This window comes from Biomphalaria glabrata, chromosome 8 (genome assembly GCF_947242115.1).
Source record: "Biomphalaria glabrata chromosome 8, xgBioGlab47.1, whole genome shotgun sequence".
NCBI lineage: Eukaryota > Metazoa > Mollusca > Gastropoda > Planorbidae > Biomphalaria > Biomphalaria glabrata.
In genome coordinates this window covers 20,501,393-20,526,767 of record NC_074718.1, presented here as the reverse complement: position 1 = coordinate 20,526,767, position 25,375 = coordinate 20,501,393, and the positions used below count along the sequence as shown (strand labels likewise).

The following is a 25,375-nucleotide window of genomic DNA, read 5'->3' as shown; positions in this document are numbered from 1 at the left end:
GTGTTATTTATTAAATCTGTTTTAATGGTTGGTTGTTTGTAGTTAAGTCTAGGAGTTATGTTTGAGAATCTGGTACTTTTTTCTCTGTTATTGGGTAGATGGTGTTTTAGGGCTAGTTCGTCAGTAAGTTGGATCAGAATTCTTTGCTTTTTTTGCTTGTTCTTATTTCTCTGTGTTAGTAGTTTATTTGGATGGTCATCCTCAAACCTTCTGAAACTCTCAATAGCTTCTAATGCGCCTTAACTTAAAGAGGTTTAATAATGGAGTCTATTTCACAGGCTGCTGTGGGAGTAGTTCTCATACCTCCGCTGATTAGACGCAGAGGTGGTCTTCTGTTCTATTTGCTTTCCTAAAGCCAGCTTGTGCATTGTGGAGTGAGCAAGTGCTTTCTAGCCACCAATAAAGTCGGTTATTGATCATTTTTTCTGCCATTCTGCAACAGTGCTTTATAAATAAACCTAATTTTAATAACACTCAATAGATCTAGAAAAGTTATTGCTGACTTACTTTAAAAAGAAAATATTTTAAAAGGTGCATTATTCGGTAGTCTTAAAAAACGCTTTAAAGACCAGCTTAGGCACAAACTTATAGAAAAAAAAACAAATAACAAACTCCCAAGCTATGAGGACCTAATAACAGGAAACCTTAAAAAGGCAGAAATCTTCAAAAATACTTTGCTAGCATTAACAAGTCAAAATCTAGAAAACTTGACCAAGCCTTTAGCATTATTCTTAAGAAACAAGAAAAAGCTTCATACCACTAGTTTGAGTTTTGAGTTTTTTTGGCACATCAGCACACTTTACAAACTTTACCACAAGAGCTAAATTTTATTTAGTTAAGTTATTAAAAACAAGGTCTAGGGTTTAATAATTTAGTAAAAATCTTTTGTTTGTAAAAAATGTTTTACATGTTTCGGATGTTCCTTCAGAGTTGAAGATAATTATTTCCTAGTCCAAACCTCCTGCAGGATTACGGGGAGGATGGGAGCGGCAGGATTTGAACCCTGGACCATCGATAAATCTGAATGATAGTCCAGCGCGCAAACCGCACGACCAGGCAGCCATCTTGGTATCTGGGGCAATATTATTTGTAAATATTATATGTTCACAATTTCACAAATCATACCTTTGTAGACAACCCGCCTCCCGGACAAAGCCCAGTACCTTCCCAGGGTTGACACTATTGAACATTGTTTTTAAGTTGTGCGCTCTAAAAAATTATCCCCTAATATCCTGGTATCTGGGGCAATCAATGAGGATATGTTCCTCAGTGAGACAAGAGTCATAGTACTCAAAAGTGGGGGCTCCTCTCTCTTCAGCACAAAGGAGTGTGTGATGTAGGTGTGGCCAATCCTAAGTCTGGACATGGTAGTGCTTCCACGCCTTGTCAGACCCTTTAGATGTGGGCCGCCACCTGACATCCGCCACAATCTGTCTGAGTTTGTTGTGGGTCTCAGCTTCCCACAGATTCTGCCATTCTCGATAGGTGGCAGAGGCAATACTCTTGTCTCAGGTTCGAGCAGGGAATTTGGGTTCCTGACACCGCTTCATTTAGTGCTCTCTTTGCTTCTCTGTCTCATTTCCTCTTATGGTCAGCTGTTATTTGGTCCAACAGCTTAAGGCTCTTATGTACCAATGGAATGTCAGTCTTCATCTGCCCCAAAGCTTGCAATGCAGATTTGGAGTCGGAGCATATGATAAAAATGTTCTCCTTTCTGATGCTTTATTGGCCATAAGTGCAAGCAATATTGCATGAAATTGGGTCGTAAAGATGGAGCATCCATTGGAAAGTCTACGAGAGATTGTTTTGTTCTGAAAGGAGCAGGCACATGCGACCTTTCCATCCATTTTAGATCCGTCAGTGGTGCCACAATCTCCGTAGCTCTCCCCAAAGTGGACTTGTAGTGTGCTTGGGTCTGTATTTTCTTTTTTGAAATTAAGAAGGGATAAATTTAGTTTGGGTTTATTCAGCAACCAAGGAAGGTTCTGTGGGATTTCTATTTTAGAAATTTGGTCAATGGGTGGGGTTAAATTTTGGATGGATTCTCTCATTCGAAGGCCCAATGGCTGTATGACGTTAGGCCTTCGATTTAATATTTCTACATCTATAGGGTTAAATATGGAGTCGAAAGCAGGTTTTGTTGGGTTGGATTTTAGCTTGACTATATACTGCATTGCAAGTTTTTTCATTCTTATGTCCATGGGGAGTCCATGGTGATGTACGAAACGCGCCGAGACAGAGATGTAGGGCAGCATTTTGTATGGGCTCCAGTATTTTTAAGTAAGATTTCCTATGTTTAATGACTTTTCACATTTTTCCATGATGTGGGGGAGAAAATTAAATTTGGAATCTAGGGTGAGGCCTAAAAATTTTGTAGTTTTCACAACAAGGATCCTCTTTTTGTGTAAAAATAGTTCAGGGTCTGGGTGGATTCCCCTTAAATTACAAAAAATGCATGCCAACAGTTTTGGAGTCCGAAAATTTAAAACCATTATCGTTTGCTCAATTATGAATTTTATTTAAACATAAAATAATTTTCTTTCTAAAGTATGCATGCTAACTGTTTTGGAGTCCGAATTAAAAGCATAATCGTTTGCCCAATTTTGAATTTTATTTAAACATATTTGTAATTTTATTTCTAAAGTATTTATGTTTTTGCCATGTGTAAAAGCGACAAAATCATCAACATACAGAGAGCATTCTATTCCAGGGGACAGAGCCTTTATAATGCTGTTTATTTTAATGTTGAACAGGCTTACTGAGAGAATGCTGCCCTAGGGTACACCCATTTCCTAGTCATAAGTGTCAGAGTTACCCACTCGAACCTGAAATTTCCGGTCCTTTAGGAATTCCCTCACAAATGTTGTTTGTAAAATGCTTTACATGTTTCGAATGTTCCTTCAGAGTTGAAGATAGTTTACTTCCTAGTCCAAACCTCCCGCAGGATTACGGGGGATGGGAGCGGCAGGATTTGAACCTTCGACCATCAATAAATCCAAACAAAAGTCCAGCGCGCAAACCGCAAGACCAGGCAGCCATCCCGACCAGGCAGCCAAGCAGGGAAGTTGTACATTAAGCCCAATAAGCTCCAGGTCATGTAGAATGCCATGTTTCCAGGTTGTATCATAGGCCTTTTCTGTATCAAAAAATATAGCTACAAGATGTTCTCGTCTAAGAAATGCATTTCTGATCAAGCCTCCAGCCTTACCAGATGGTCAGTTGTTGTCTGCCCTTTCCAGAATCTGCACTGGTAGTTGGAGTTTATTTTATTTCTCTCATGGTACCAGACCAACCTATTATTTATCATCCTTTCCATGGTTTTGCAGATGCTGCTTGTTAGTACTATTGAGCGTTAGTTAGCTAGGTCAGACCCATCTCTTCCCGGATTAGGTATCGGTATAACAGTGGCTTTTCTCCAGCTGTTTGGGAAAGCACCTATTTGCCATAGATTTTTAGCAGGGTTGCCAATGAGGGTTCAGAAAGATGCTTGAGGAACTGATAATGGATTTCATCTTCTCCTGGCGCTGTGTCATGTGATTTATCCAGCGAGTCCTTCAGTTCTTCAAGTGAGAACGGTTTGTTATAATCTTCATTGTTCTCTGATCTGAAGTGAAAGTCTTTTCTCCCTTATTTTGACTTTTCGGAATTCTGACATGCAGTGTGCAGTGAATGATTTATCTGCTAATGAGGATGCAAGGCAGTCAGCTATATCTCTGGGAGACGTAACAGTTCATCCTTGGTTTTTCAAATGCCCTATTGCATTTGATTCTTTCCCTTTGATCCGTCTTACTGCCTTCCAAACCGCTCTAGCAGAAGTTTTGGCATCCAGACTGCTAACAAAATTTCTCCAGGAATTCCTTTTGGCTAACCGTATGGTTTGTCTAGCCTTCACTCTAGCTATCATGAATAGCTTTAGATTTTCCTGGGAAGGATTCTTTATAAATGCAGCTAGCCGTTTTTTCCTATCGCCAATAGCACTTTTGCAAGTTGTATCAAACCATGGTTTGCTAAGCCATTTTGGATTTGCAAAGGTAGCTTGCTAGCAAAGGTATCAGCTGGATTCTGTTCATTAAGGATTTTTTCTGTGATATCCTCGGAGCATCTTTTTTGGAATTGTTCTAATTGGCTTTATTCAGCTTCCACCCAATGAGGGTTATCCCAATGAAGGGAGATTGTTAGCAAAGATGATTGGGAAGTGATCATTGATCATTGTAGATCATTGCTTACTGACTATTTAAAATCGTCCAATTGTCCGGGGACAGATACATTGAGGTCAATGCACGTGAGAGATCCAGTTCCTGGGTGCAAGTAGGTCGGGGATGCATCATTAAGTATGCATAAATCATTATGGAGGAAGATATCCTCCAGCATACGACCTCTTGTGTCAGTATTGATGGATCCCCACATAGTGTTATGGGCATTGAAATCCCCAAGAATTATGAAGGGCTGAGTTTTTTTATGAGGTTCCACATGTCTGTTGTGTTGGGTTCAATGGAGCGCCTGGAGCTGCTACCGCCTGTAGTGTGGTCTGTAGCTCTACCTCTCATGGGGGATGCTGTCCTTCACAAGGATACAGACTCCACCTGATGCTCTCTCCGCATCCTTAACAGTCCTGCTGTAAGTGCTGTAGCTTCGGAAATTGATGATTTCTTTCAGTAATGTTTCCTGTAAGCAGACAGCTACAGGATTCACAGGTCCATCAGTAGCTGCATTTCCTCATAATTGGCCTTGAGGCCTCTACAGTTCCACTGCACAATCTTGAAATCCATAGCTAATTCTTATTAACCTACTTGGAGCTATTAGGCCTTGGGAGGTCACCGGAGAGGTTTCCCTTTATTCCAGTCACTTTTGTATTATTAGACTTGGATTTGAAAGGAGAGGAGGACACCCCCCTTTTGGGGGTAGTCCTTCTCAGGAAGGGGAGAATTTCTCCCCTTAGGGAGTTGGTCAACCTTCTAACTCAGTAGAGGTTGAGTTGTCTGGCTGGGCTGGGTTCTCTGAGGAGAACCTGAGTGAGACATTATGTCTCCGGGTTCTCCTGAAGTGATGATTTTGTCAAGCTGCTCAGTCTCTATGCACAGCCAGCACAGAGAATCTGTTATTTAGCATGACAACAGGGCTTTCTTGTCTCTTTGGTGGTATACTTTATGGCGGTGTTTTCTTCTGAGTTGGAGTATGAGGAGGGGGGGTCAATGTGTCTGTCTGTGTGGCTATGGATTTTCCTATGTTAACCACAGCCTGGGCGTAGGTCTTTGTCAAGCCAAATTGGCTTTTGGGTAGGGCCAATACATCCAACTTCGCCTGGCTGATTGTACAACCATTTCTTGCCTTGAACTACCTCCTGTTTTCACACAGGGCAGTCCTTGGAGTAGGCTGAGTGGCCAGAGTGACAGTTTGGGCATTTGAAATGGGCTGTGAAGCCCTTGTCCTCATGACCCTCTCAAGCACATCTGGCACACAGTTTCTCTTGCAGACCGCCGCACCGTGTCTATAACCCTGGCACTTGAAGCACCTCATTGGTTAGGTATGTAGGGCCTCACTGGAACTCGTAGATATCCTGCCTTCACATACTCTGGCAATGTCCTAGTTCTGACTGTGAGGATAATAGTGGAGGTTTTGACCTCCTCGCCATCCCTGCACATGGTAATGCACTGGGCATGTGTTACTCCTTCAATTCCCTCCACTATTTCCTTCTTGGAACATTTCAGCAGGTCTCTAATTACACCTCTGCTATGTTCAGACTCTTGTGTGGCATGACTTCCACATGGAGATCACAGCCCATCAGAGTGTATCTTGCTATCAGCTTCTACGAGAAGTTCATATGACTTGTGCAGCTTTGATACACTATAGGACTCTCCCACTATTGCCTTAAGTCCCTTGTAGATGAGAAAAGGGCTCATCTTTGTTAGGCTTTTCCCTTCTTTTGTGCACCTGACCACCAGAAATGATGTCCAGATAGAGTTTCTTGTGTCCTCCTCCTTTCTTTCTTCCATTTTATGTTTCTTGCCCTGACATAAATCTGGGGCAAGTAGTTTTTAATGTTGTTTTTTTTATTGTCCATAGACATATGTAGTATTTCGGCACCTGTGCTCCCCACCGGCCATAGAGACCAACAAGGGGATGAGACATTTGGATGTCCAGAATGAGCCTGCCATGGCTACATAGGTGCTATACTCAGTTGCTGTATCAGACTTGTGTGCAGCTCCCTGATTGACCCTCTAGCCATTGTCCTCCAGCATAGGTCGATGACCTTTGCTACCTATGCTGGTAGCTCAGCGTGACCAGCCAGTTGACCCAGAGCGGGCCATCTGGGCCTCAGGTCTAGACGAACTTAGAGTCAAAGTACTATGTTGTGGTGGTTTATCCTTGGATAGACACCTACTCAAATACCAGGATCACTTTATCCCCCCTTACCTGTCGCAGTCCACGGCTAACGGACTAGTCTATGACGTAGGGAGATTTTAAAGATAAGGAGACAAAGTGATGAGTAATAAAGGCAGACAGAGAAAAAGAGGAGGCAGACACAATGATTGAGCTCCAAAAGTGCTAAGCAAAGAGGAACGTAGTTTAAGTCATGTCTTGGGACAAAAAGTCAAGGTTTTCTAGCTGTTTCCACAGTGTCTGCTTCTGTCTTCATGACCCAATCATTGACTGTTGAAATTGGAAAAATTCATCCCATTCTATTTATGCTTCATCAATTAATCCTCACAAGAAACACTGAGATGACAACTATATTTTTACAAAGCTTATTTCAACTCAGTCTGTCTGGTCAAAAATTTGTATGTTATTTCTCCAAAACTCAGATCAAGCTGAAATTTTGCACACATATTTTTTTTCCTGACAAGACAGCTCGACTCCAAACAAAGCAAATCAAAGTCACTACTATCCAAGCATATACTCCTACAAAGGATGCAGAAGATACCATCAAAGATAATTTCTATAATCAACTACAAACCACTCTTGATGAAACACCTACTCACGACCTAATTCTACTGATGGGAGACTTTAATGCCAAAATCCCAACCATACTGGCTTTGAATATATAATGGGACCATATGGCTCTGCAGAAAACATCAGTAATAATGCGCATCCAACAGCCTTTCAATTGGAAACACATATTTTAAGCACAAACAAATACACAAAAAAAAAACATGGCGATCACCAAATGGAGAAACCTTCAACGAGATAGATTACATTTGCATCTCCAAACGATGGAGGTCATCTCTATTAGACGTGCGGACCCGCAGAGGAGCGGATATCAGCTCAGACCACTACCTTGTCAGTGGCTAATGTAAGCTCCGACTAAAACACCAACCAAAACGAGCCACACGACCCCGCCCATTTAATGTAGAGAAGCTTCAAGATGGCAGTACTGCAGCACAGTTCCAATTGAAACTAACGAACCGCTTTGAGGCTCTTGCAGATATATTGACCCTTGAAGAAGAGTGAGCCAACTTCAAAGATACTACTATTGAGTGTGCGGAAGAAGTTATCAGAAGGAGGCGAGGTTCATTCAAGGAACGGTGGATACAAGACAGAACATGGAAATTTATCGATGAGAGGAAAGAGGCCAAACGTAGACGAGATAATAAGAAAAATAAAACACAGGATCGCAGCCTAGCAGAAGAAGCCTATAGGGAAGCATATCTGAAAGTAAAGAGAAGCTGTTGGCAAGATAAACGGGACTGGATTGAGCAGAAGGGGCAAGAGCCACAAGCAGCTGCAAGCAGAAATGACACAAAAACTCTCCATCGTATTGTCCAAGATCTCACTGGAGCAAAGAGTGGACATGGGGCACCGATAAAAGACAAGCAAAACAAAACTTTGTTAACGAAAGAAGAACAGGATGCAAGATGGGTAGAGCACTTTAAAGAGACCCTTAACAACCGTCGCCAGACCTAAATTACACATTCAAGGACTCCTCTCCAGACAATGATCTCAACGTCAAGACAGACCCAATAACTGCTGAGGAGGTTACCATGGCCATTGCTGTGCTAAAGAATAACAAAGCACCAGGGCTAGACATGATATCAGCAGGAATGCTAAAATATGGGGGACAGTGCATTGTTAACAGAATGACTGATCTCTTAAATCTCTGTTGGCGAACTTCAAAAGTTCCAGAGGACTTGCAAAAGGGAGTGATTGTAAAGCTTCCAAAACAGGGCAACTTGGCAGACTGCAACAACTGGAGGGGCATTACTCTCCTCTCTGACCCGGGCAAAGTTTTCAGCACTATTTTGTTGAGACGGCTTCAACAGTCTGTATAGATGAAAGGCTCAGAGAAGAACAAGCAGGTTTCCGAAGAGGCAGATCATGTACAGAGCAGATTTTTGTTCTACGAAATATCATATTACAAAGTCTTGAGTACCAACAATGGCTAACGATCAGTTTCGTGGACTTCAAAAAAGCGTTTGATAGTGTCCACCGAGAATCACTATGGAAAATAGAGAATACGGCATCCCAGAAAAATTCGTCCAGATCCTATGACACCTTTACAGTCAGTCTAGTTGCTGCATTAAAATAATAGAAGATGGAACAACAGAGTTTTTTACCATCAAGACAGGTGTGAGACAGGGGTGCATCTTATCTCCCTTCCTTTTCCTCCTAGCCATCAACTACATAATGAGGAGAGCAATGAACCAGACTGCATTTGGTATTCAATGGCGTGAACAACTCCGATTGACGGACTTGGACTTTGCTGATGATGTTGCACTACTCAGGGCTACAAATAAATGCATTCAAGAAATGACGGAGAGCCTAGACAGAGAGGCACCTAAAATTGGCCTCCGCATAAACTTGGATAAAACTAAAATTATGCGAGTGGGATATAAGGCAAAGGGTGCCCCCCGTCAGATTTGGCGAGTCAAAGCTTGAAGAGCTGGACAAGTTCACGTACCTTGGCAGCATAATAACAAATGATGAAGATGCCTACCATGATGTAAATAGGAAAGGCAGGGAGCATTTTCCAAAGGCTGCACCCTATTTGGACTAGCCAAGCCATTGGACTCGAGACAAAATACACCTTCTCAACACAATCGTCATTCCAACTGCTATATATGCATGTGAGACATCTGTCAAAATTGAGAAAGACTAAATGTGGCTCAACAAAAATGGCTGAGACAGATTTTGGGAGTCAGTTACACAGATCGGGTCTCAAACAAGGAAATCCTATGCCGAACTGGGAGTCGAACACTTAGTGAGGTTGTGACAGAGCATCGCATGCTGGACATGTTCTACGTCAAAATGAATTACGCACACCAAGAGTTGCAATAACATGGAAGCCAATATGATTAAAGCACAAACAGGGACGTCCTCGTATTACTTGGCTACACACCTTCATGGAAGACCTCAGAACAGTGGACACCAGATGGGAGGAGGCTTCAGACATTGCCAATGACAGATCTTTATGGAGACAGCTTGCCACCCAATGCACCGAACGGCGCTGGAGGACCTAAGTCTAAGTAAGTAAGTCTAAAGACAAGACAAAAATCAAAAAAAAAAAAATTAACCTTTTTTTTATTAACTAATGGTAATTATTTTTTTGTAGATCTAGTCATTTAAATTTTCATCGCATTATAATTAACTATAGTCTTTATATTTCAAACTGTAATCATTTTCTCTACTACACATGCAAACATGCTTTCTTATTATTTTTCGTCGTTCTCATTTTTCATGTTGGAGGGTTCAGATCAGTAATCCTATATCTGAGATAAACCGCACAGTGGTTTCTAGATCAGGCAGTTCTCCATATAGTTTTTCTTCATTAGGAGTGTTTTGGGGCCAGTCTACACACATGCTTTCATATAGATGTTTCGTGTTCACAATGATTCACTCTGACAAACATATATATCTAAGGAAAATTTGATTTAGATCTAGATCTGTGTCAATATAAAAATAAATAAAAAAATATAAAAAACTGGAATCATAGAAATTTACGTACCAAAAAAGAGTCAATAAGCAGAATGAAATAAAATTTTTGCACTTAAGACATTTAAATGAAATTGGGTCGAAATTGTTAAACAAAAAAGTTTTTGATAAATTTAACAGCTTAGTATGTACCTGAAAAGTAGTAACAGGTAAAATGTACATATTCTATCGCCCACAGTAAGTAGAAGAATTAGTGATTATCTATCAGTCATTATGACTTATTATACAAAGTTAGAGATTTCAAACCAAGTTTACCTCCTTGGTGTTCTAAAACTGCACTTTCTGCATACCCCGGAGGTGCAATAACCATTGCCATAGACACAGGTTCTGCAGGAACATTTTGCTCTTCAGATGGTAGCTAAAATAATAACAAAGGAATAATAATAATAATTTAGAATAATAATAATTATTATAAAAAATAATACTGTAACAATCAGGGAAAACATAGGCATTGTGACCGAACGTCTTAGCTCACTCAAGGTATGACTCAGGTCCAAGCATTTAATTATTTTATTTACTATATTTATCATTATATCTTTATCCCATACTTAGCCCATAGCGTGCTAAAACTCACTACCACCACCCCTCCAATCCAACCCCCCCCCCCCCAAATCAGGCACTGATGTCACATTTTCTTTTCCCTCTTGACACATGCCATACGAGACTCATGACGGGAATACCCTCTTCTTGCCCAAGTTGGTTGAACGTCAGACCAAGATGCCACTACTCTTATTCACTGGACCAACATGGACGAATGGTGGACGTGACCCCTTCCCCATGCCAGGTAAAGTCACTTATTGTTTTTTGGCTACCAGTGTTTTTTCTGCCATGTTTGTGCTCATAACTTCTTCGTTAACACTGAAGCCTCGCTCAACCTGAGCTTGGCCGTGAGATAGCATTAAAAGAAGACGAACAACTGTCCAAAGATCTTTAAATTCAGATTGTCTGCCTAAGTGTTCTTTAAAAAATACATCTAGCCTTTGAAAAGATGAGTCAAAAGACTGAAAATCAACTGAGCTGTTTGAATTTGGTTATAACACTGCCTATATTGTGCTTTGATGGTATCACACTTATTTTCATCAATTCGCCCCAAAGTTGACAAGCAATTTAATGTGTTTTCTAATTGCTTTAGGTAGCTGACATGGTCAGTAACAATGGCTTTTGGTTGCAGCCATTTCATGCTCCTAACTAACTTATATTTGATAGGAGATTTTTCAAGTACTTTGGATGCTGTTGTTTTAAGAAAGTCTGCACTGCATTCTGAATACTAAAATGTCTTTAGGACTTGTAGGACTTGCTTTTGAAATACCACTTAAGGACTTTTTAGCTTTGAAGCCAATGTCCACCTTTTCTGGTGCCAACAGTTTAGTACTGGAAAGATCCAGTGTTGAAACAGATAAAATACTTCAGCATGCACCTCTGATACAAATCGTTGCAAAAGTTAAAATAACAGGTTTAAAATATCCTCTGACATGAATGGTAGCATTGGTCCATCAAATTGATATTTTTTTAGGAATGGTTCCAATATTCTGGCAATAGAGATAATACACTCCAATTTAGCAAACAGCAGTTGGTCAGCCAGGCAGGAATAAAGATGTTGGAAAGATTTTCTCTCCAACGCTTTGTTGTTGGTTAATAAATGATTAATGTAGATTTTAATTTGAGGCCAAACTTTAATAGCACGTTCAGCAACAGCAATATTTTCAACCCAACAGTGGGGACAGTGTTTGAGAGGGAAATCTGTTGTTCCCATAATGGTCATGAAATCTTCTCTTCTAGAAGGTGCATCTTTAAACAGCTACCATAATGAAGTGGCCCAAATCCCATGAAGATGCAGTGTGTCCTGCACAAAAGGCATTGTGAATTGTATGACTCGTACAGCTACATTTTTAAGGACTCACTTTAAAGCACACTGTCCTTACTGCCTTGCGTCCTTTCTAACACACTGTCTTTCATCTGTAAAGGCTTTTTGGTCACATGAGCATAACATTGGTCATATTGCGTGCATTAGCAGTAATGTCCCTTGTTCAACAGCCCTTGACCTGTGTGACTGGCCTGAATCATGTGTGTCAGTAGACCGCACACACATTAACCCTTTCAGTCCACCACTAGGGTTATAACAGTTTATTAATTCCTTGGCCACCAATTAATTTTTTTTTAGTTCCCTTGCTTGAGCTGTCCGTAAACATTCAGAGACATGCTGACACACACTCTTTCTATGAGCCGATTCGATGTGCCTTTGGGCAACTTACCAGACTACAGCACCGCTAAGATCATCCGATGGTTCTACCCTATTAACTAGCAAGGCAGACATACTAAATCGCTGGACAGAACACTACAGTACGCTGTTTGGTGATAAAAGGCACGTATCAGAGGTATCGCTGGCAAATGTCTCCCAGAAAACTATGAGAGAGGAGCTCAACGACCCACCGACATCTGAGGAAATTGAGACTGCAATATCTAAACTAAAAAAACACAAGGCACCTGGCTCTGATGGACTTCCAGCTGAAATATTTAAAATGGGTGGTGTCACCCTAACCGAGAGGCTAACAGACTTGTTCGCTTTATGCTGGGAGAAGTGCGTGGTTCCACCTGAACTTCGAGACTCCGTATTCATATCACTATACAACTATCGAGGCATTACACTTCTGTCAGTAGCAGGAAAGATCTTTGCTTGAGTGTTGCTCGACCAACTAAACCACTCTTTATTGGACGAGGTCTTATCAGAAAGCCAATGTGGTTTCAGAGCCGGTAGAGGTACATCTGACATGATATTTGTTCTGCGACAATTACAAGAAAAATGCAAAGAGTAGAACTTAAACCTATATACATGCCTTTGTGGACCTGACCTGACATGGTCAATCGCGATGGTTTGTGGAGGATTTTGGCTGGGATGCCCATCTACTTTCCTATTCATTCTCAAGCAGTTTCACGTGGGACAAAAAGGCCAGATCAGACACAATGGTGCCCTTTCTGATCACTTCCCAATAGAAAATGGCGTGAAGCAGGGCTGTGTACTTGCTCCTACTCTATTCGCTATCTTCTTTGGCATAATGCCGGATCATTGAGGCATCTATATCCCATTTCGTTCTAACGGCAATGTGTTCAATCTTCAACGTCTACTATCCCATACAAAAACAAAGGAGATGGTCATAACGGAGCTTCTCTATGCCAGGGTTCATAGCCAATTTCATGAATGATTTTCCAGGTATTTTCCAGGTTTTCAAGGTAGAGTTTTAGATTTTCAAGGTATGCATCGCACCATAGCAAGCAATATATATATGTATATATATTTACATACATATGACATAAATATGTAAAAAGAATAATATATATATATATATATATTAAATTTAAAAACCCTCATTAAAATGTATGCTGATAACTTGAAATCGTACCTCCAAAAAAAAAAAAAAAAAAAAGAATTCATCTCTAGTGTTTCCTAAGCATTTAAATGCAACTTTTTAATACATTAGAAAACACACACAAGCTTGCACTACAGAAGAATAACTATTTTAAAATATGAGATGTAATTCAGCTAAAACTGTCGCAATCTGAATTGGAATTTTTCTTAAATTGACATAGATTTGTAAAAATAATATTTCATTCTTACTATAGCAGTTGACTTGCTTTCCATCAGTTTTAAGTAAATTACAACCAAAATAACTCTACGGGCTTTTCTACAGCTGTGTGCGAAATATTTTCGTTAAATCTACAGTAGATCTAGACTCTAATTTAAGTCACTAAATTCGCGGACTTTTCACGGTTGTGAGAGAATTATCTTCACTCTATATTCTATTGGATTAGCGTAAATTAAGTCTAGATCTAAGTCTAAGTCACTAAATTCGCGGACTTTTTTCGAATTATCTTCACTGAATCACCGTAAATCTAGTCCCTAAAATTAGCGGACTTTTCACAGCTGTGTGCGAATTATTTTCACTGAATCTACCGTAAAACTAGAGTCTAGATCTAAGTCACTAACTTCGCGGACTTTTCACGGCTGTCACTGCTTCTACAGTCTAGATCTAATTAAGTCACTAAATTGGCGGACTTTTCACGGCTGTGTGCGAATTATCTTCACTGAATCTATCGTAGATCTAGACTCTGTAGGTTCTAACTCAATGTCACTAAACTTCGCGGACTTTTAACGGCTGTGAGAGAATTATCTTCAACTAGATTCTAGTGATTTAGCGTAAATCTAGAATCTAGCGTATTTCTAGAGAAATCTAGACATTAGATGTACCTGTATCTATATCCTTAAAGTAACTAAAATTCACGGAGTTTTCAGGTTAAGCGCGAATTATCTTCACTGGATCTAAATCTAGATACTATTTCTAGCTAGATGAGAAGGATGGATCATGAGAAGACTCAAAAGTAAAGTACCGGTAGCAATTATACTTAAACACTGAATCAAAATCTCCAAATACAAAATCTAATAAAATACTCAGAAAGACACAAAGATAAGATGATATATGGACTTTCCACGCGAAGTCAATCTTACCGTTACAACAAGAAGATTTTCGGCGAGGGAGGGCCCGGAGGGAGTGTAGCCTTCACATTAGGCTGCTAATTGCTCTAGTTATAGACAATAGTCACTACAGACTAGATCTAGCGCGTCATCAGTCGTAACAGTGAAAGGAAAATAGTGCTAAGTGCAATGCTTGCTTGAGCCAAGGTCGTTTTCAATCACGAGGTCGCGCTTCACAAGTGGGTGAAAGGCGGTGTAGACGCATCGTCACTGGTCAGCTCAATGTAACCGGGAAAAAAAAACGAAAATAAACACCAGGTATATGGAGGGAAAGAACTCAAGGTTCAGTTTTAAAATTCAAGTTTTTTTTCACCGTTTTTTACGAAATTCAAGGCTTTTTCAAGGCCTTGAATTTAATATGAAATTCAAGGTGTTTTCCAGGTTTTCAAAGGTGGCTACGAACCCTGCTATGCAGATGATTGCACCCTGCTAGCTCACAATGAACATGAGCTCCAGAATGCTGTAAATGAATTTGCATACGCTGCTGCCTCTTTCGGTCTATCTATAAACCTCAGGAAAAGTGTTCCAGAAGTCGCCCAATAAAACATACTCAGCTCCAAGGATCACCATAAACAGACAGCCCCTTCATGTGGTAGACCACTTCACATAGTATTGTAATAACTTAAGTGAGGCAACTCAACGAGGCACATCAATGTTTATTTACAGGACATCACAAATACATGTAGAACAACATGTCATGAGCACAACATCTTTACATCAGCTCTCACTTGGGCGGAAATCATTTTCTCTACCATGTCAACATCCTTCCTGTCTAGTCACTGATAGTGCGCACCTTCTTTCTGAACTATCTTGGATGGCGGTGTGCATGGCAAGGTTATAACAGTATAGTGTCAAATGACGCCTCATTTTCAAGGGAAGTTGATAACCATCTGGCCAGGGCCAGTAGCGCTTTTGGACGCCTTCGGGTGAGAGTTTTGCAGAACAGATCGCTCCGCCTGCCTACAAAAATCAGTGTCTACCAGATGGTGGTTCTCTCAACCCTTCTGTATGGCATTGAGACATGGACACTATACAGGAAACATCTAAGACTTCTTGAGCGCTTCCACCAAAGATGCTTGCACTCCATCATGGACATACAGTGGCAAGACCGCACTACAAAAAAGTGATGTCCTTGCGAACGCCGGTATGGACAGTATACAGGGACTTCTTTTGGTCTGACAGTTGCGCTGGGTAGGGCACGTATCCTGTATGGAAAACAAACGTATGCCAAAGGCAGTCTTTTTTGGTGAGATAAAAGGTGGTTGATGAAACAGAGGCGCTCCCCACGGAAACGCTTCAAAGACCAGCTTAGGCGTCAACTTTCCTTGACATAGAAGAGAGCACCTGGTTGCATGCGGCCTCAGAACGAGACAGCTGGAGGTCACTCATGAAGGCCGTGGGATACACATTTGAGACCAAAAGAAAATCTGCTGCCGAGGACAAACGCAGACGGCGAAAAGAAAATCTAAATCGACCACCTGCGGACAATGGTTATGCTTGCCCTGGATGTGGCAAAATATGTAGGTCACACCTTGGACTGCGCAGCCACGGGAAATACTGCATTCCTCACTAATCTTCGGACTTGAAGACTTGCCTTACAATTCCTTGGCAGGGAATTATCATAACATTTCTGTAGCTGGCAGGGAATTTTCATAACATTTCTGTAGCATGTCATATTACCAAGTATGTATTACATCTCATTCCTTTGTAAGGAATCCCTTTCTTAGTTATCTCTATGTATTCTATATTATATCTATATTATCGGCCATGTTGGGCAAAATATGCTACTTTGGCAAAATCATATTAACTCACTTATACTCTAGTTTGGAGATTTTGTCCTAACTATGCATACTCGTATTAATGCATGGGCGAGGATCACTTGTTGATCTCCCCTTCCCTTTTCATCTTATTTATGTAATTGCTATGAATGATGAACCTTAGTCTTATAACATTATTATTATTTGTTATTTCCCTTGATGGAATTTCCTCTTATTGACGGGATGCAATATGTATTTGTTAGGTCCTTTAATTTATAGTTATAGTTTCTTTATGATGTTATCATTCTGAAGATGTCCTTCTCAGAAGGCATCTACATCCCAGTGGTGTCATTATGGTTAAGCGACTTTTCCATCATATCATTGCAGCTTTTATCCATAGGTAGTCTGCACTTGTCGACTCAATGCTGATATCTCAGCCCTGCTCAAACTTCATCAGCAACCAAACAACAATGCTTGCCAAGACCCATCACTGGCTTTGCTGACAGTAGCCGCAGCTAATCCCTGCCCCAAGAAACAGTTGGACTGCCCATTTTATTGTCATTTTATTTACTTTTTGAGTTTAAACTCAAGATCTATATTCTACATTGACTACATTTGGGAAAAAAAAAAGGGGGGGGGGAAATCATGCTTAGATCGAGAATAAATATAGAGTAGTTTATGCTGTTCGGACACCTATAGGCCTAAATTTGAAAGTTTGACTTTGAAAGCGCATTATTTTACAATAGTTCAACATAGAAAAGAAAATGAAGTATCAAAATCCTCTTTAGTTAAAGAAGAATAAGGATGACTACTTATATTTGTACCCTAACCTATATTTGTTATTATATTTAAGGTCAAAGAGGCCATGTGTTTTTATTTAATTCGGACAAATTTGACCCACATTATTTGATTCCAGACACCATAATTTATTTCGGACACTCTCTATATTTAGACATCAGTAAACTCAGATTTTAATTCTATATTAACATTAACTGAATATTAAGATCCCCAGGCATAGCCCCTCACATTAAATCATTAAGATGTTTTCAAATGATGCATAAACATGAACACAAAAAATAAAAATATGAACACACTTATTCTACCAAAATTAGGTCACTGGGATAGTGACATCTACACAGACTTTTAGACTTATTTTATGTTTGCATGATTAGACGTGTGTTGAATTTGTGTGTTTTGTTTATTAATTTAATAAATTTCTAATACAGGTGATATTTTGTAGTATAGTACCAGTTAAGATAGCCATTCTTGCCTAAATAGCTGAATTCTCTATATTCTCTCAATATAAATCTAGATCTATCTGCTAGTAGGTCTAGATCTAAGCATTTAACTTCATTCAATGTAGGCCTACCAAGCTCACTCCAAACATTTGCCCATTTATTCTCTATAAAAAAAACAACAACAAACGAACAAATATAATATAAGATCATTTTTATTGATGTCCAAAACTGGCTGTCCGAAATAAATTTTGGTAAGAAAATCGTAATTTAATTCAGACACCCTATTAATTTTTTTTTTGTATGGAATCAAACTACTTGGCTTATGAATCAAATAAATCAGCTCCAAAAACAGAATAAATATAGCCGGACTCATTAGTATAGACTTAACCAATCAAAAAATATAGTCTTAACCCTAGGAAGAGGTAAAGTCATCCTGGTAACATAGGAAAAAACAACAACCTGACTAACAAATTTGAAATTTGTTTTTCTTACATAAGAAAACAGCTAAATGGAAGGAAATTGGGTCAGAATCATTGGAAAATGGACAAGCACATTATACAGCGCGCTAGTTTTATGATAAATATTAAAATAATTATTTAATGACCACAAAAACAGCAAATGTCCGAATTCATGTAATGTCTGAATTAAATAAATTACTATAGTTGCAGACCAAGTAATCTTTTAGTTTAGACTCAATATCTATATTCTATGTTGACTAGATAGATCTAAGTAGATATAATTTGTTTTCTTTATGTAACGGGAGGTGGAGGTAATCGTGCATAGATTGAGACTAAATTACTAAATCTAGTAGTAGACCTAGATCTAATTAAATGTAGTAATCTAAGTCGCGCATAAATGGAGACTAAATCTAGTAGTAGACCTAGATTCCTAGATCTAGAAATCTGTAAGTTGTGCATAGATCCAGACTTTTAAATCTAGTAGTAGACCTAAATTTAGTCAATTTAGATCTAGCAAGTAATTTTTAGTTTAGACTTAAGACTTAAGATAAAGATCTATATTCAATGTTGACATTATTGACGAGATATATTTGTTTTCTTTATTGAGGGGGTGGGGGGAGTTTCGCGCATGCATAAATAGCATTATAAATCAAGGCCAAAAACTAACTTCCCGATTGTTGGTAACTGAACTGAAATTTGATCAACCATCTAGATAATATAGACCAGTGTTCTTCAACCTTTTTTGGCCTACCGCCCCCTTTTCGTATTTTTTCTTTTAAAAAAATCTGCCAGCGCCCCCTCTAAGAAAAACACTTATAAAGAAGTGCGAGAAAGCAAATTTAAACAAAATGTCATTTATTTATTAATTTTTATGTTGTCAATAACACTTATCCGGCATAGGAGACGACAGCATGCCAAAGGCAATCTTCTTTGGTGAGCGTAGAGTAGGACGGAGTTACAGAGGTGCCCCCCGTAAGCGCTATAAAGATGCTCTCACTGGCATAGAGGAAAGTAACTGGCAGCAGATGGCCTCTGAGAGAGACAGTTGGAGAGCACTCACAAAAGCAGAGGAACAAACATTTGAGACTCAAAGAAAAACCATTATTGAAGACAGGCGCAAAAGATGGAAAGAAAATTTAAATAGACTGCCAGCAGACAACGGCTTTGTCTGCACAAAATTAGGGAAATAATACAGGTCGCAACTGGGTTTGCATAGTTATAACACTGCATTCAGTCGTATTCTTCAGAATCGAAGGCAATACCAATATTATCATTATACCAAAATTAAGTCAAATAATTTGCTGTGATTTACACACAAAAATTAATCTGATTGTCATGACTTTCAAATCCTAACAATAGTCCACTTTTAAATTTTGGAATTTTAGGGCCTACTGTTTTCAGATTTAATTGTAAATTTATTTTTAATATAAACATTATTGCTGAATTCACTACAAAATGAAATTAAGCTAATGGGAACCTTGTGCCTCCTGCAGTCTGACAATATTATATTTTAAGCTTTAAATTAGCCAAAACAAGGCAAAGGTCTCCTCTAGTGGCTACTTCCAGTCTATTTCTTTGCTTATTTATTTTGCTTATTAGTTTGATAGCACTAAATCTACTTATACCATGTATGTTCATGGAAAAGCTATAAAATATTCCCATTTTCGACCACAGTTTTGGAATTTTACTGAAATATTCAAATGCAGCCACATCTCTGTTGTGCCTCCTATGATAACATTCTTTTTACTGAAGACATAATTTTGTAAATCTATTTTTTCTTGCAACTCTATTTGAACATCGGTCACAGAGGTTAAATAATTGTCATTTATATTAAATTTTTTTAAAAATTTACTTACATCCTAGAAGCGAATCGTCATTTCTTCATAGACAAATTGCAAAGATATCGGTGTCCTTAGGCAGTAATTCATTTGTCAACAAATAAGTTATGTGAGATTGTAAAACTCTTTAAAATAGATGTAATATCTCGATAAAAGAAAAAATGATATAATCAATGACAGTACATTTCTTTCCTTGCAGTCGGAGATTAGTTTCATTCATTTGCGTTAGATGCCTACCATGGAAAACCATTTTTTAGCCTGCTTTAAGTCACCGCCAACCGTTGAACAAAACAAGCAATAACAAACTCCTTTCGAAATCCAGCGAACTTCAGTTTACAACAAGAGTCTAACATCTTTTTCATTATTTGTTTCACAAAGTTGTTGAAAGATGAGATTATTTTTCTGGCATTTTCAGCATGGGTTTCTATTTTATTTACAATTTTTATAGTTAGATTCAAATAGAAATCAAATTGTTGATTAGCTAAGTCTATACTAATGAGCCCGGCAATATTTATTCTGTTTTTGGAGCTGATTTATTTGATTTATAAGCCAAGTTGTCTGATTTCATACAAATAAAAAATAAATAGGGTGTCCGAATTAAATTACAATTTTCTTACCAAGATTTATTTCGGACAGCCAGTTTTGGACATCAATAAAAAATGATCTTATATTATATTTGTTCGTTTGTTTGTATTTGTTTTTTTAATAGAGAACAAATGGGTAAATGTTTGGAGTGAGCTTGGTACATTGAATGAAGTTAAATGCTTAGATCTAGACCTACTAGATAGATCTAGATTTATATAGAGAGAATATAGAGGATTCAGTTAGTCAAGATTGGCTATCCTAACATGTACTATACTACAAAAGATCATCTGACATCTGTATTAGAAATTTATTAAATTAACAAACAAAAAACACAAACATTCAACACACATCTAATCATGCAAACAATTCAAACATAAAATAAGTCTAAAAGTCGGTATAGAAGTCACTATCCCAGTGACCTAATTTTGGTAGAATAAGTGGGTTCATATTTTTACTTTTTGTGTTCGTATTTATGCATAATTTGATAACATCTTAATGATTTCATGTGAGGGTCTATGCCTGGGGATCTTAAAATTTAGTTAATGTTAATATAGAATTAATATCTGAGTTTATTAATGCCTAAATATAGAGACTGTCCGAAATAAATTATGGTGTCCGGAATCAAATAATGTGGGTCAAATTTGTCCAAATTAAATGAAATCACACGGCCTCTTTGATCTTAAATATAATAACAAATATAGGTTAGGGGTAGAAATATAAGTAGTCATCCTTATTCTCCTTTAACTAAAGTCTCCTTTAACTAAAGAAGATTTTGATAGTCATTTTCTTTTCTATGTCGAACCATTGTAAAATAATGCGCTGTCAAAGTCAAACTTTCAAATTTGGGCCTATAGGTGTCCGAATAGCATAAACTACTCTAGATCTATAGTAGTTTATTTATTTCAGACATTACATGAATTTGGACATTTGCTGTTTTTGTGGTCATTAAATAATTATTTTAATATTTATTATAAAACTAGCGCGCTGTATAATGTGCTTGTCCATTTTCCAATGATTCTGACCCAATTTCCTTCCATTTAGCTGTCTTTTTATGTAAGAAAAACGAATTTAAAATTTGTTAGTCAGGTTGTTGTTTTTTCCTATGTTACCCGGATGACTTAACCTCTTCCTAGGGTTAAGACTATATTTTTTGATTGGCTATGTCTATACTAATGAGCCCGGCAAATATTTATTCTGTTTTTGGAGCTGATTTATTTGATTTATAAGCCAAGTTGTCTGATTCCATACAAATAAAAAATTAATAGGGTGTCCGAATTAAATTACGATTTTCTTACCAAAATTTATTTCGGACAGCCAGTTTTGGACATCAATAAAAAAATGATCTTATATTATATTTGTTCGTTTGTTGTTGTTTTTTTTAATAGAGAATAAATGGGCAAATGTTTGGAGTGAGCTTGGTACATTGAATGAAGTTAAATGCTTAGATCTAGACCTACTAGATAGATCTAGATTTATATAGAGAGAATATAGAGGATTTAGTTAGGCAAGAATGGCTATCCTAACATGTACTATACTACAAAAGATCATCTGACATCTGTATTTGAAATTTATTAAATTAATGTAGTGGAGTGGATACCTTTTCAGGAAACACCGGCCACCCCGATATCCACGTGACCCTTCCCCCTAGATGGCACCTTGTGTCCGCGCATAACAAGGCAGACCAACGTGGGCACTGTCCATTCGACCGGCATTTCTTGTCGCTGTAGTGTCTGTACGTTACTGGACCTACACCGTCTCCACTCCCTGTTTGTGCCTGGTTCTACTCCATGTGTTTATGGATGGCTGCAGGTAATTACATTTTATTTATTTATATTAGATCTTGATTGTAATTTTATTTAGTATTCTATATAGAATGTTCACTGTCCATCTTGTAAATGTATTTTTACATCAAGTGTTTAGATACTGGCTTTTAAGAAACAGTATATTTGTGAGTGTATAGATTTGTTATATTTAATTATAGTTTTTGTAAGGAAAGGAAAGAGCGAAACTCTTCAAACAATGTATATATATATGTTAGTTTTATATAGAACTAGTTGATTTATTTTTTATTAATTACTTTGTCATTTATTTTTATAATGTTTGTTGGTGTTCCATATCTCTCTTGTGTTTATAAAAGAGATGATCGGTTCACACTATAAGATTTTCTTCTTTTCGTTTTTTGCTAGATCTAGTATTTATACCTGATCTTGTGTTTACTAATTGGTCTGCTCATTTAGGCCATATAATTACGTTTATTTTATGCTCATTAGTAATTATGTTTTATGTTTGCCTTTGGCAGGTCTTTAGTATATACTGCAAATACTGATTATATCAGCAAAAAAGGGCAGCAAAGATTACGACTACTAAGAAAACTGTCCTCGTTTAATGTTAGCGAAAAGGCCTTGGCTATGTTTTATCACGCTCACATCTGCAATATTTTCAGTTTCAATATCACTGCCTGGTATGGCAATCTGAGCATTAAAAATGGGAATAAACTTAATAGAATCCTCAATGCTGCTGGCAAAATCATTGGCAAAAAACAAACCCCATTTGGGCAGTTGTTTGAGACAAACATCTATAAAAAAGCTAACAAGATCCTCGAAATAAAGAATCACCCTTTGTGTCAGGATTTTGTGATTTTACCATCACAAAAGAGATACAAGACACCGATAGCAAAGACAAACAGACACAAACACTCTTTTGTTCCCCTGGCAATCAAATCATCAAATAAGAACAATCTGGTATAAACTTTGTCACATGTAAATTATGAGTGAGTCTGGTGTGAATGTACACTTTGGTTTCTTATAGTTATAATGTTTTTTGTTTGGTGTAATGCACAAATTGTAAGACAAATTTCCTTACGGATAATAAAGATTATTATTATTATTATTAATAAACAGTTTGGAATCGTCCTACGAGTTCCTTCCATCATTTAGAATTTAGTTGTCTTCTGTGCCAAACCCACCACATTAATAAACAAAAAACACAAACATTCAACACATCTAATCATGCAAACAATTCAAACATAAAATAAGTCTAAAAGTCTGTATAGAAGTCACTATCCCAGTGACCTAATTTTGGTAGAATAAGTGGGTTCATATTTTTTACTATTTGTGTTTGTATTTATGCATAATTCCAAAACATCTTAATGATTTAATGTGAGGGGTTATGCCTGGGGATCTTAAAATTTAGTTAATGTTAGTAAAGAATTAAAATCTGAGTTTATTGAGGCCTAAATATAGAGACTGTCCAAAATAAATAATGGTGTCCGGAATCAAATAATGTGGGTCAAATTTGTCCAAATTAAATGAAATCACACGGCCTCTTTGATCTTAAATATAATAACAAATATAGGTTAGGGGTACAAATATAAGTAGTCATCCTTATTCTCCTTAAACTAAAGAAGATTTTGTTACTTCATTTTCTTTTCTATGTCGAACCATTGTCAAATAATGCGCTGTCAAAGTCACTTTCAAATTTGGGCCTAAAGTTTTGCCTATAGGTGTCCGAATAGCATAAACTACTCTAGATAAGATCATAAGTCTTTAGAAGTCATTTATGTCAGTTAGTGAGTTACTCTAGACTACTCTAGAGTCACTCTAGACAGTCTAGATCTAGAATATATAATAATCTAGATTTATATTGATCTAGAATCTAGATCTAGTAGTAGACTTGAGATCCTTATTAAAATCTCAGATTAATTAGACCTAGAATCTAGATTAGGTACTTTGATAAAAAATTCAACTTTAATGAATCTAAATGAAACTAGTATAGTTAGATAGATCTTTTTGAATGGAGTTCATTGATACCTCATTTATGCTTCTAGGTTAATTAGAACATAAGTTATGACCATTTTAGTGTCGGAGAATTAGCCTATTAAAATACCCAAAAAATTGTGACCGAAAGGAGGAGCTTATACATTTAAACTGCTATAACTTTTTAACGCTTAAAGATAATGTAATGAAATTTTCCATAGAAATGCGCAATTATGTTCTGATAATTATGACAGTTTTAAATCTGGGATATCTATTAACACTTTTTTGTGTTAAGCCCTTGATGTAGGGGTAGGTGTTGAAAAACGACAGAAACAGAATACATATTCACACATAAATGGTCATAACTTTTAAACCAATAGAGATAATTGAATGAAATTTTCAACAGAAATGCATGTTTATGTGTTATTTATTTCTTCTTTATAATTCTGAGATAGAAGTTGAAACTTTTTTTTTTAATTTCTTAAATGTGGGTCGACATTTCAAAAACGACAAAAAAAAAAAACAAATGTTGACACTTAAATGGTTATAACTTTTTAACCAATAGAGATATGCAAATGAAATTTTCAACAGAAATGCATGAATATGTGTTATTTATTTATTCTATTATAATGCTGAGAAAGATGTTTAAGAAAAAAAAATTTTCTTTGATAACGTGGAACGACAATTTAAAAAACGACCAAAATTTATGTTGGTCATAACTCTTTAACCAATTGAGATATTTAAATGAAATTTTGAACAGAAATGCATGATTATGTGTTATTTGTTTATTCTATTTTAACACTGAGATAAGAATTTTTTTGAAAATTTGATTTTTGATAAATGTGGAATGACAAGTTTGAGTTTTTTTCGACAAAATATTATGTTGACACTTATGGTTATAACAACCAAAATTTATGTTGGTTATAAATTTGTAACTAATTGAGAAATTTAAATGAAGTTTTCTACAGGAATGCATGCATGATTATGTGTTATTTGTTTATTTTATTATAATCTGAGACAGAAGTTTTCATTATGTCGACACTTAAAATGTTGCAACTTTTTTAGCCGTAAATTACTTTTTAGGCTTTTAACTGAAATGAACAACTTTTTGCTGATACTTATAATAAACTTTGGATGAATAACATGTTGGAAAAACAACACAAAAATAAAAACCAAAAATTTCTATTTCATACTTTGAGAGCTGTAACATTTTAATCTAGACTTTAGAGATAATTATACAAGATTTACAAAATAAAAAAAAATTTAAAAAAAAAAGAGTATTTAAATTT

General features: G+C 37.2%; 1 protein-coding gene across 3 annotated transcripts in view; it reads right to left on the bottom strand.

Annotated features, from left to right (window-relative positions):
- LOC106074402 (NEDD4 family-interacting protein 1-like) overlaps positions 1–25,375 on the bottom strand; it is a 108,374-nt gene that overhangs the window by 79,171 nt on the left and 3,828 nt on the right. For all 3 annotated transcript variants that reach the window (XM_056039332.1, XM_056039331.1, XM_056039330.1), the window contains exon 2: positions 10,183–10,285. In XM_056039332.1, coding sequence (XP_055895307.1) covers positions 10,183–10,285 — 103 coding nt within the window. The remainder of the gene's footprint in view (positions 1–10,182; positions 10,286–25,375) is intronic.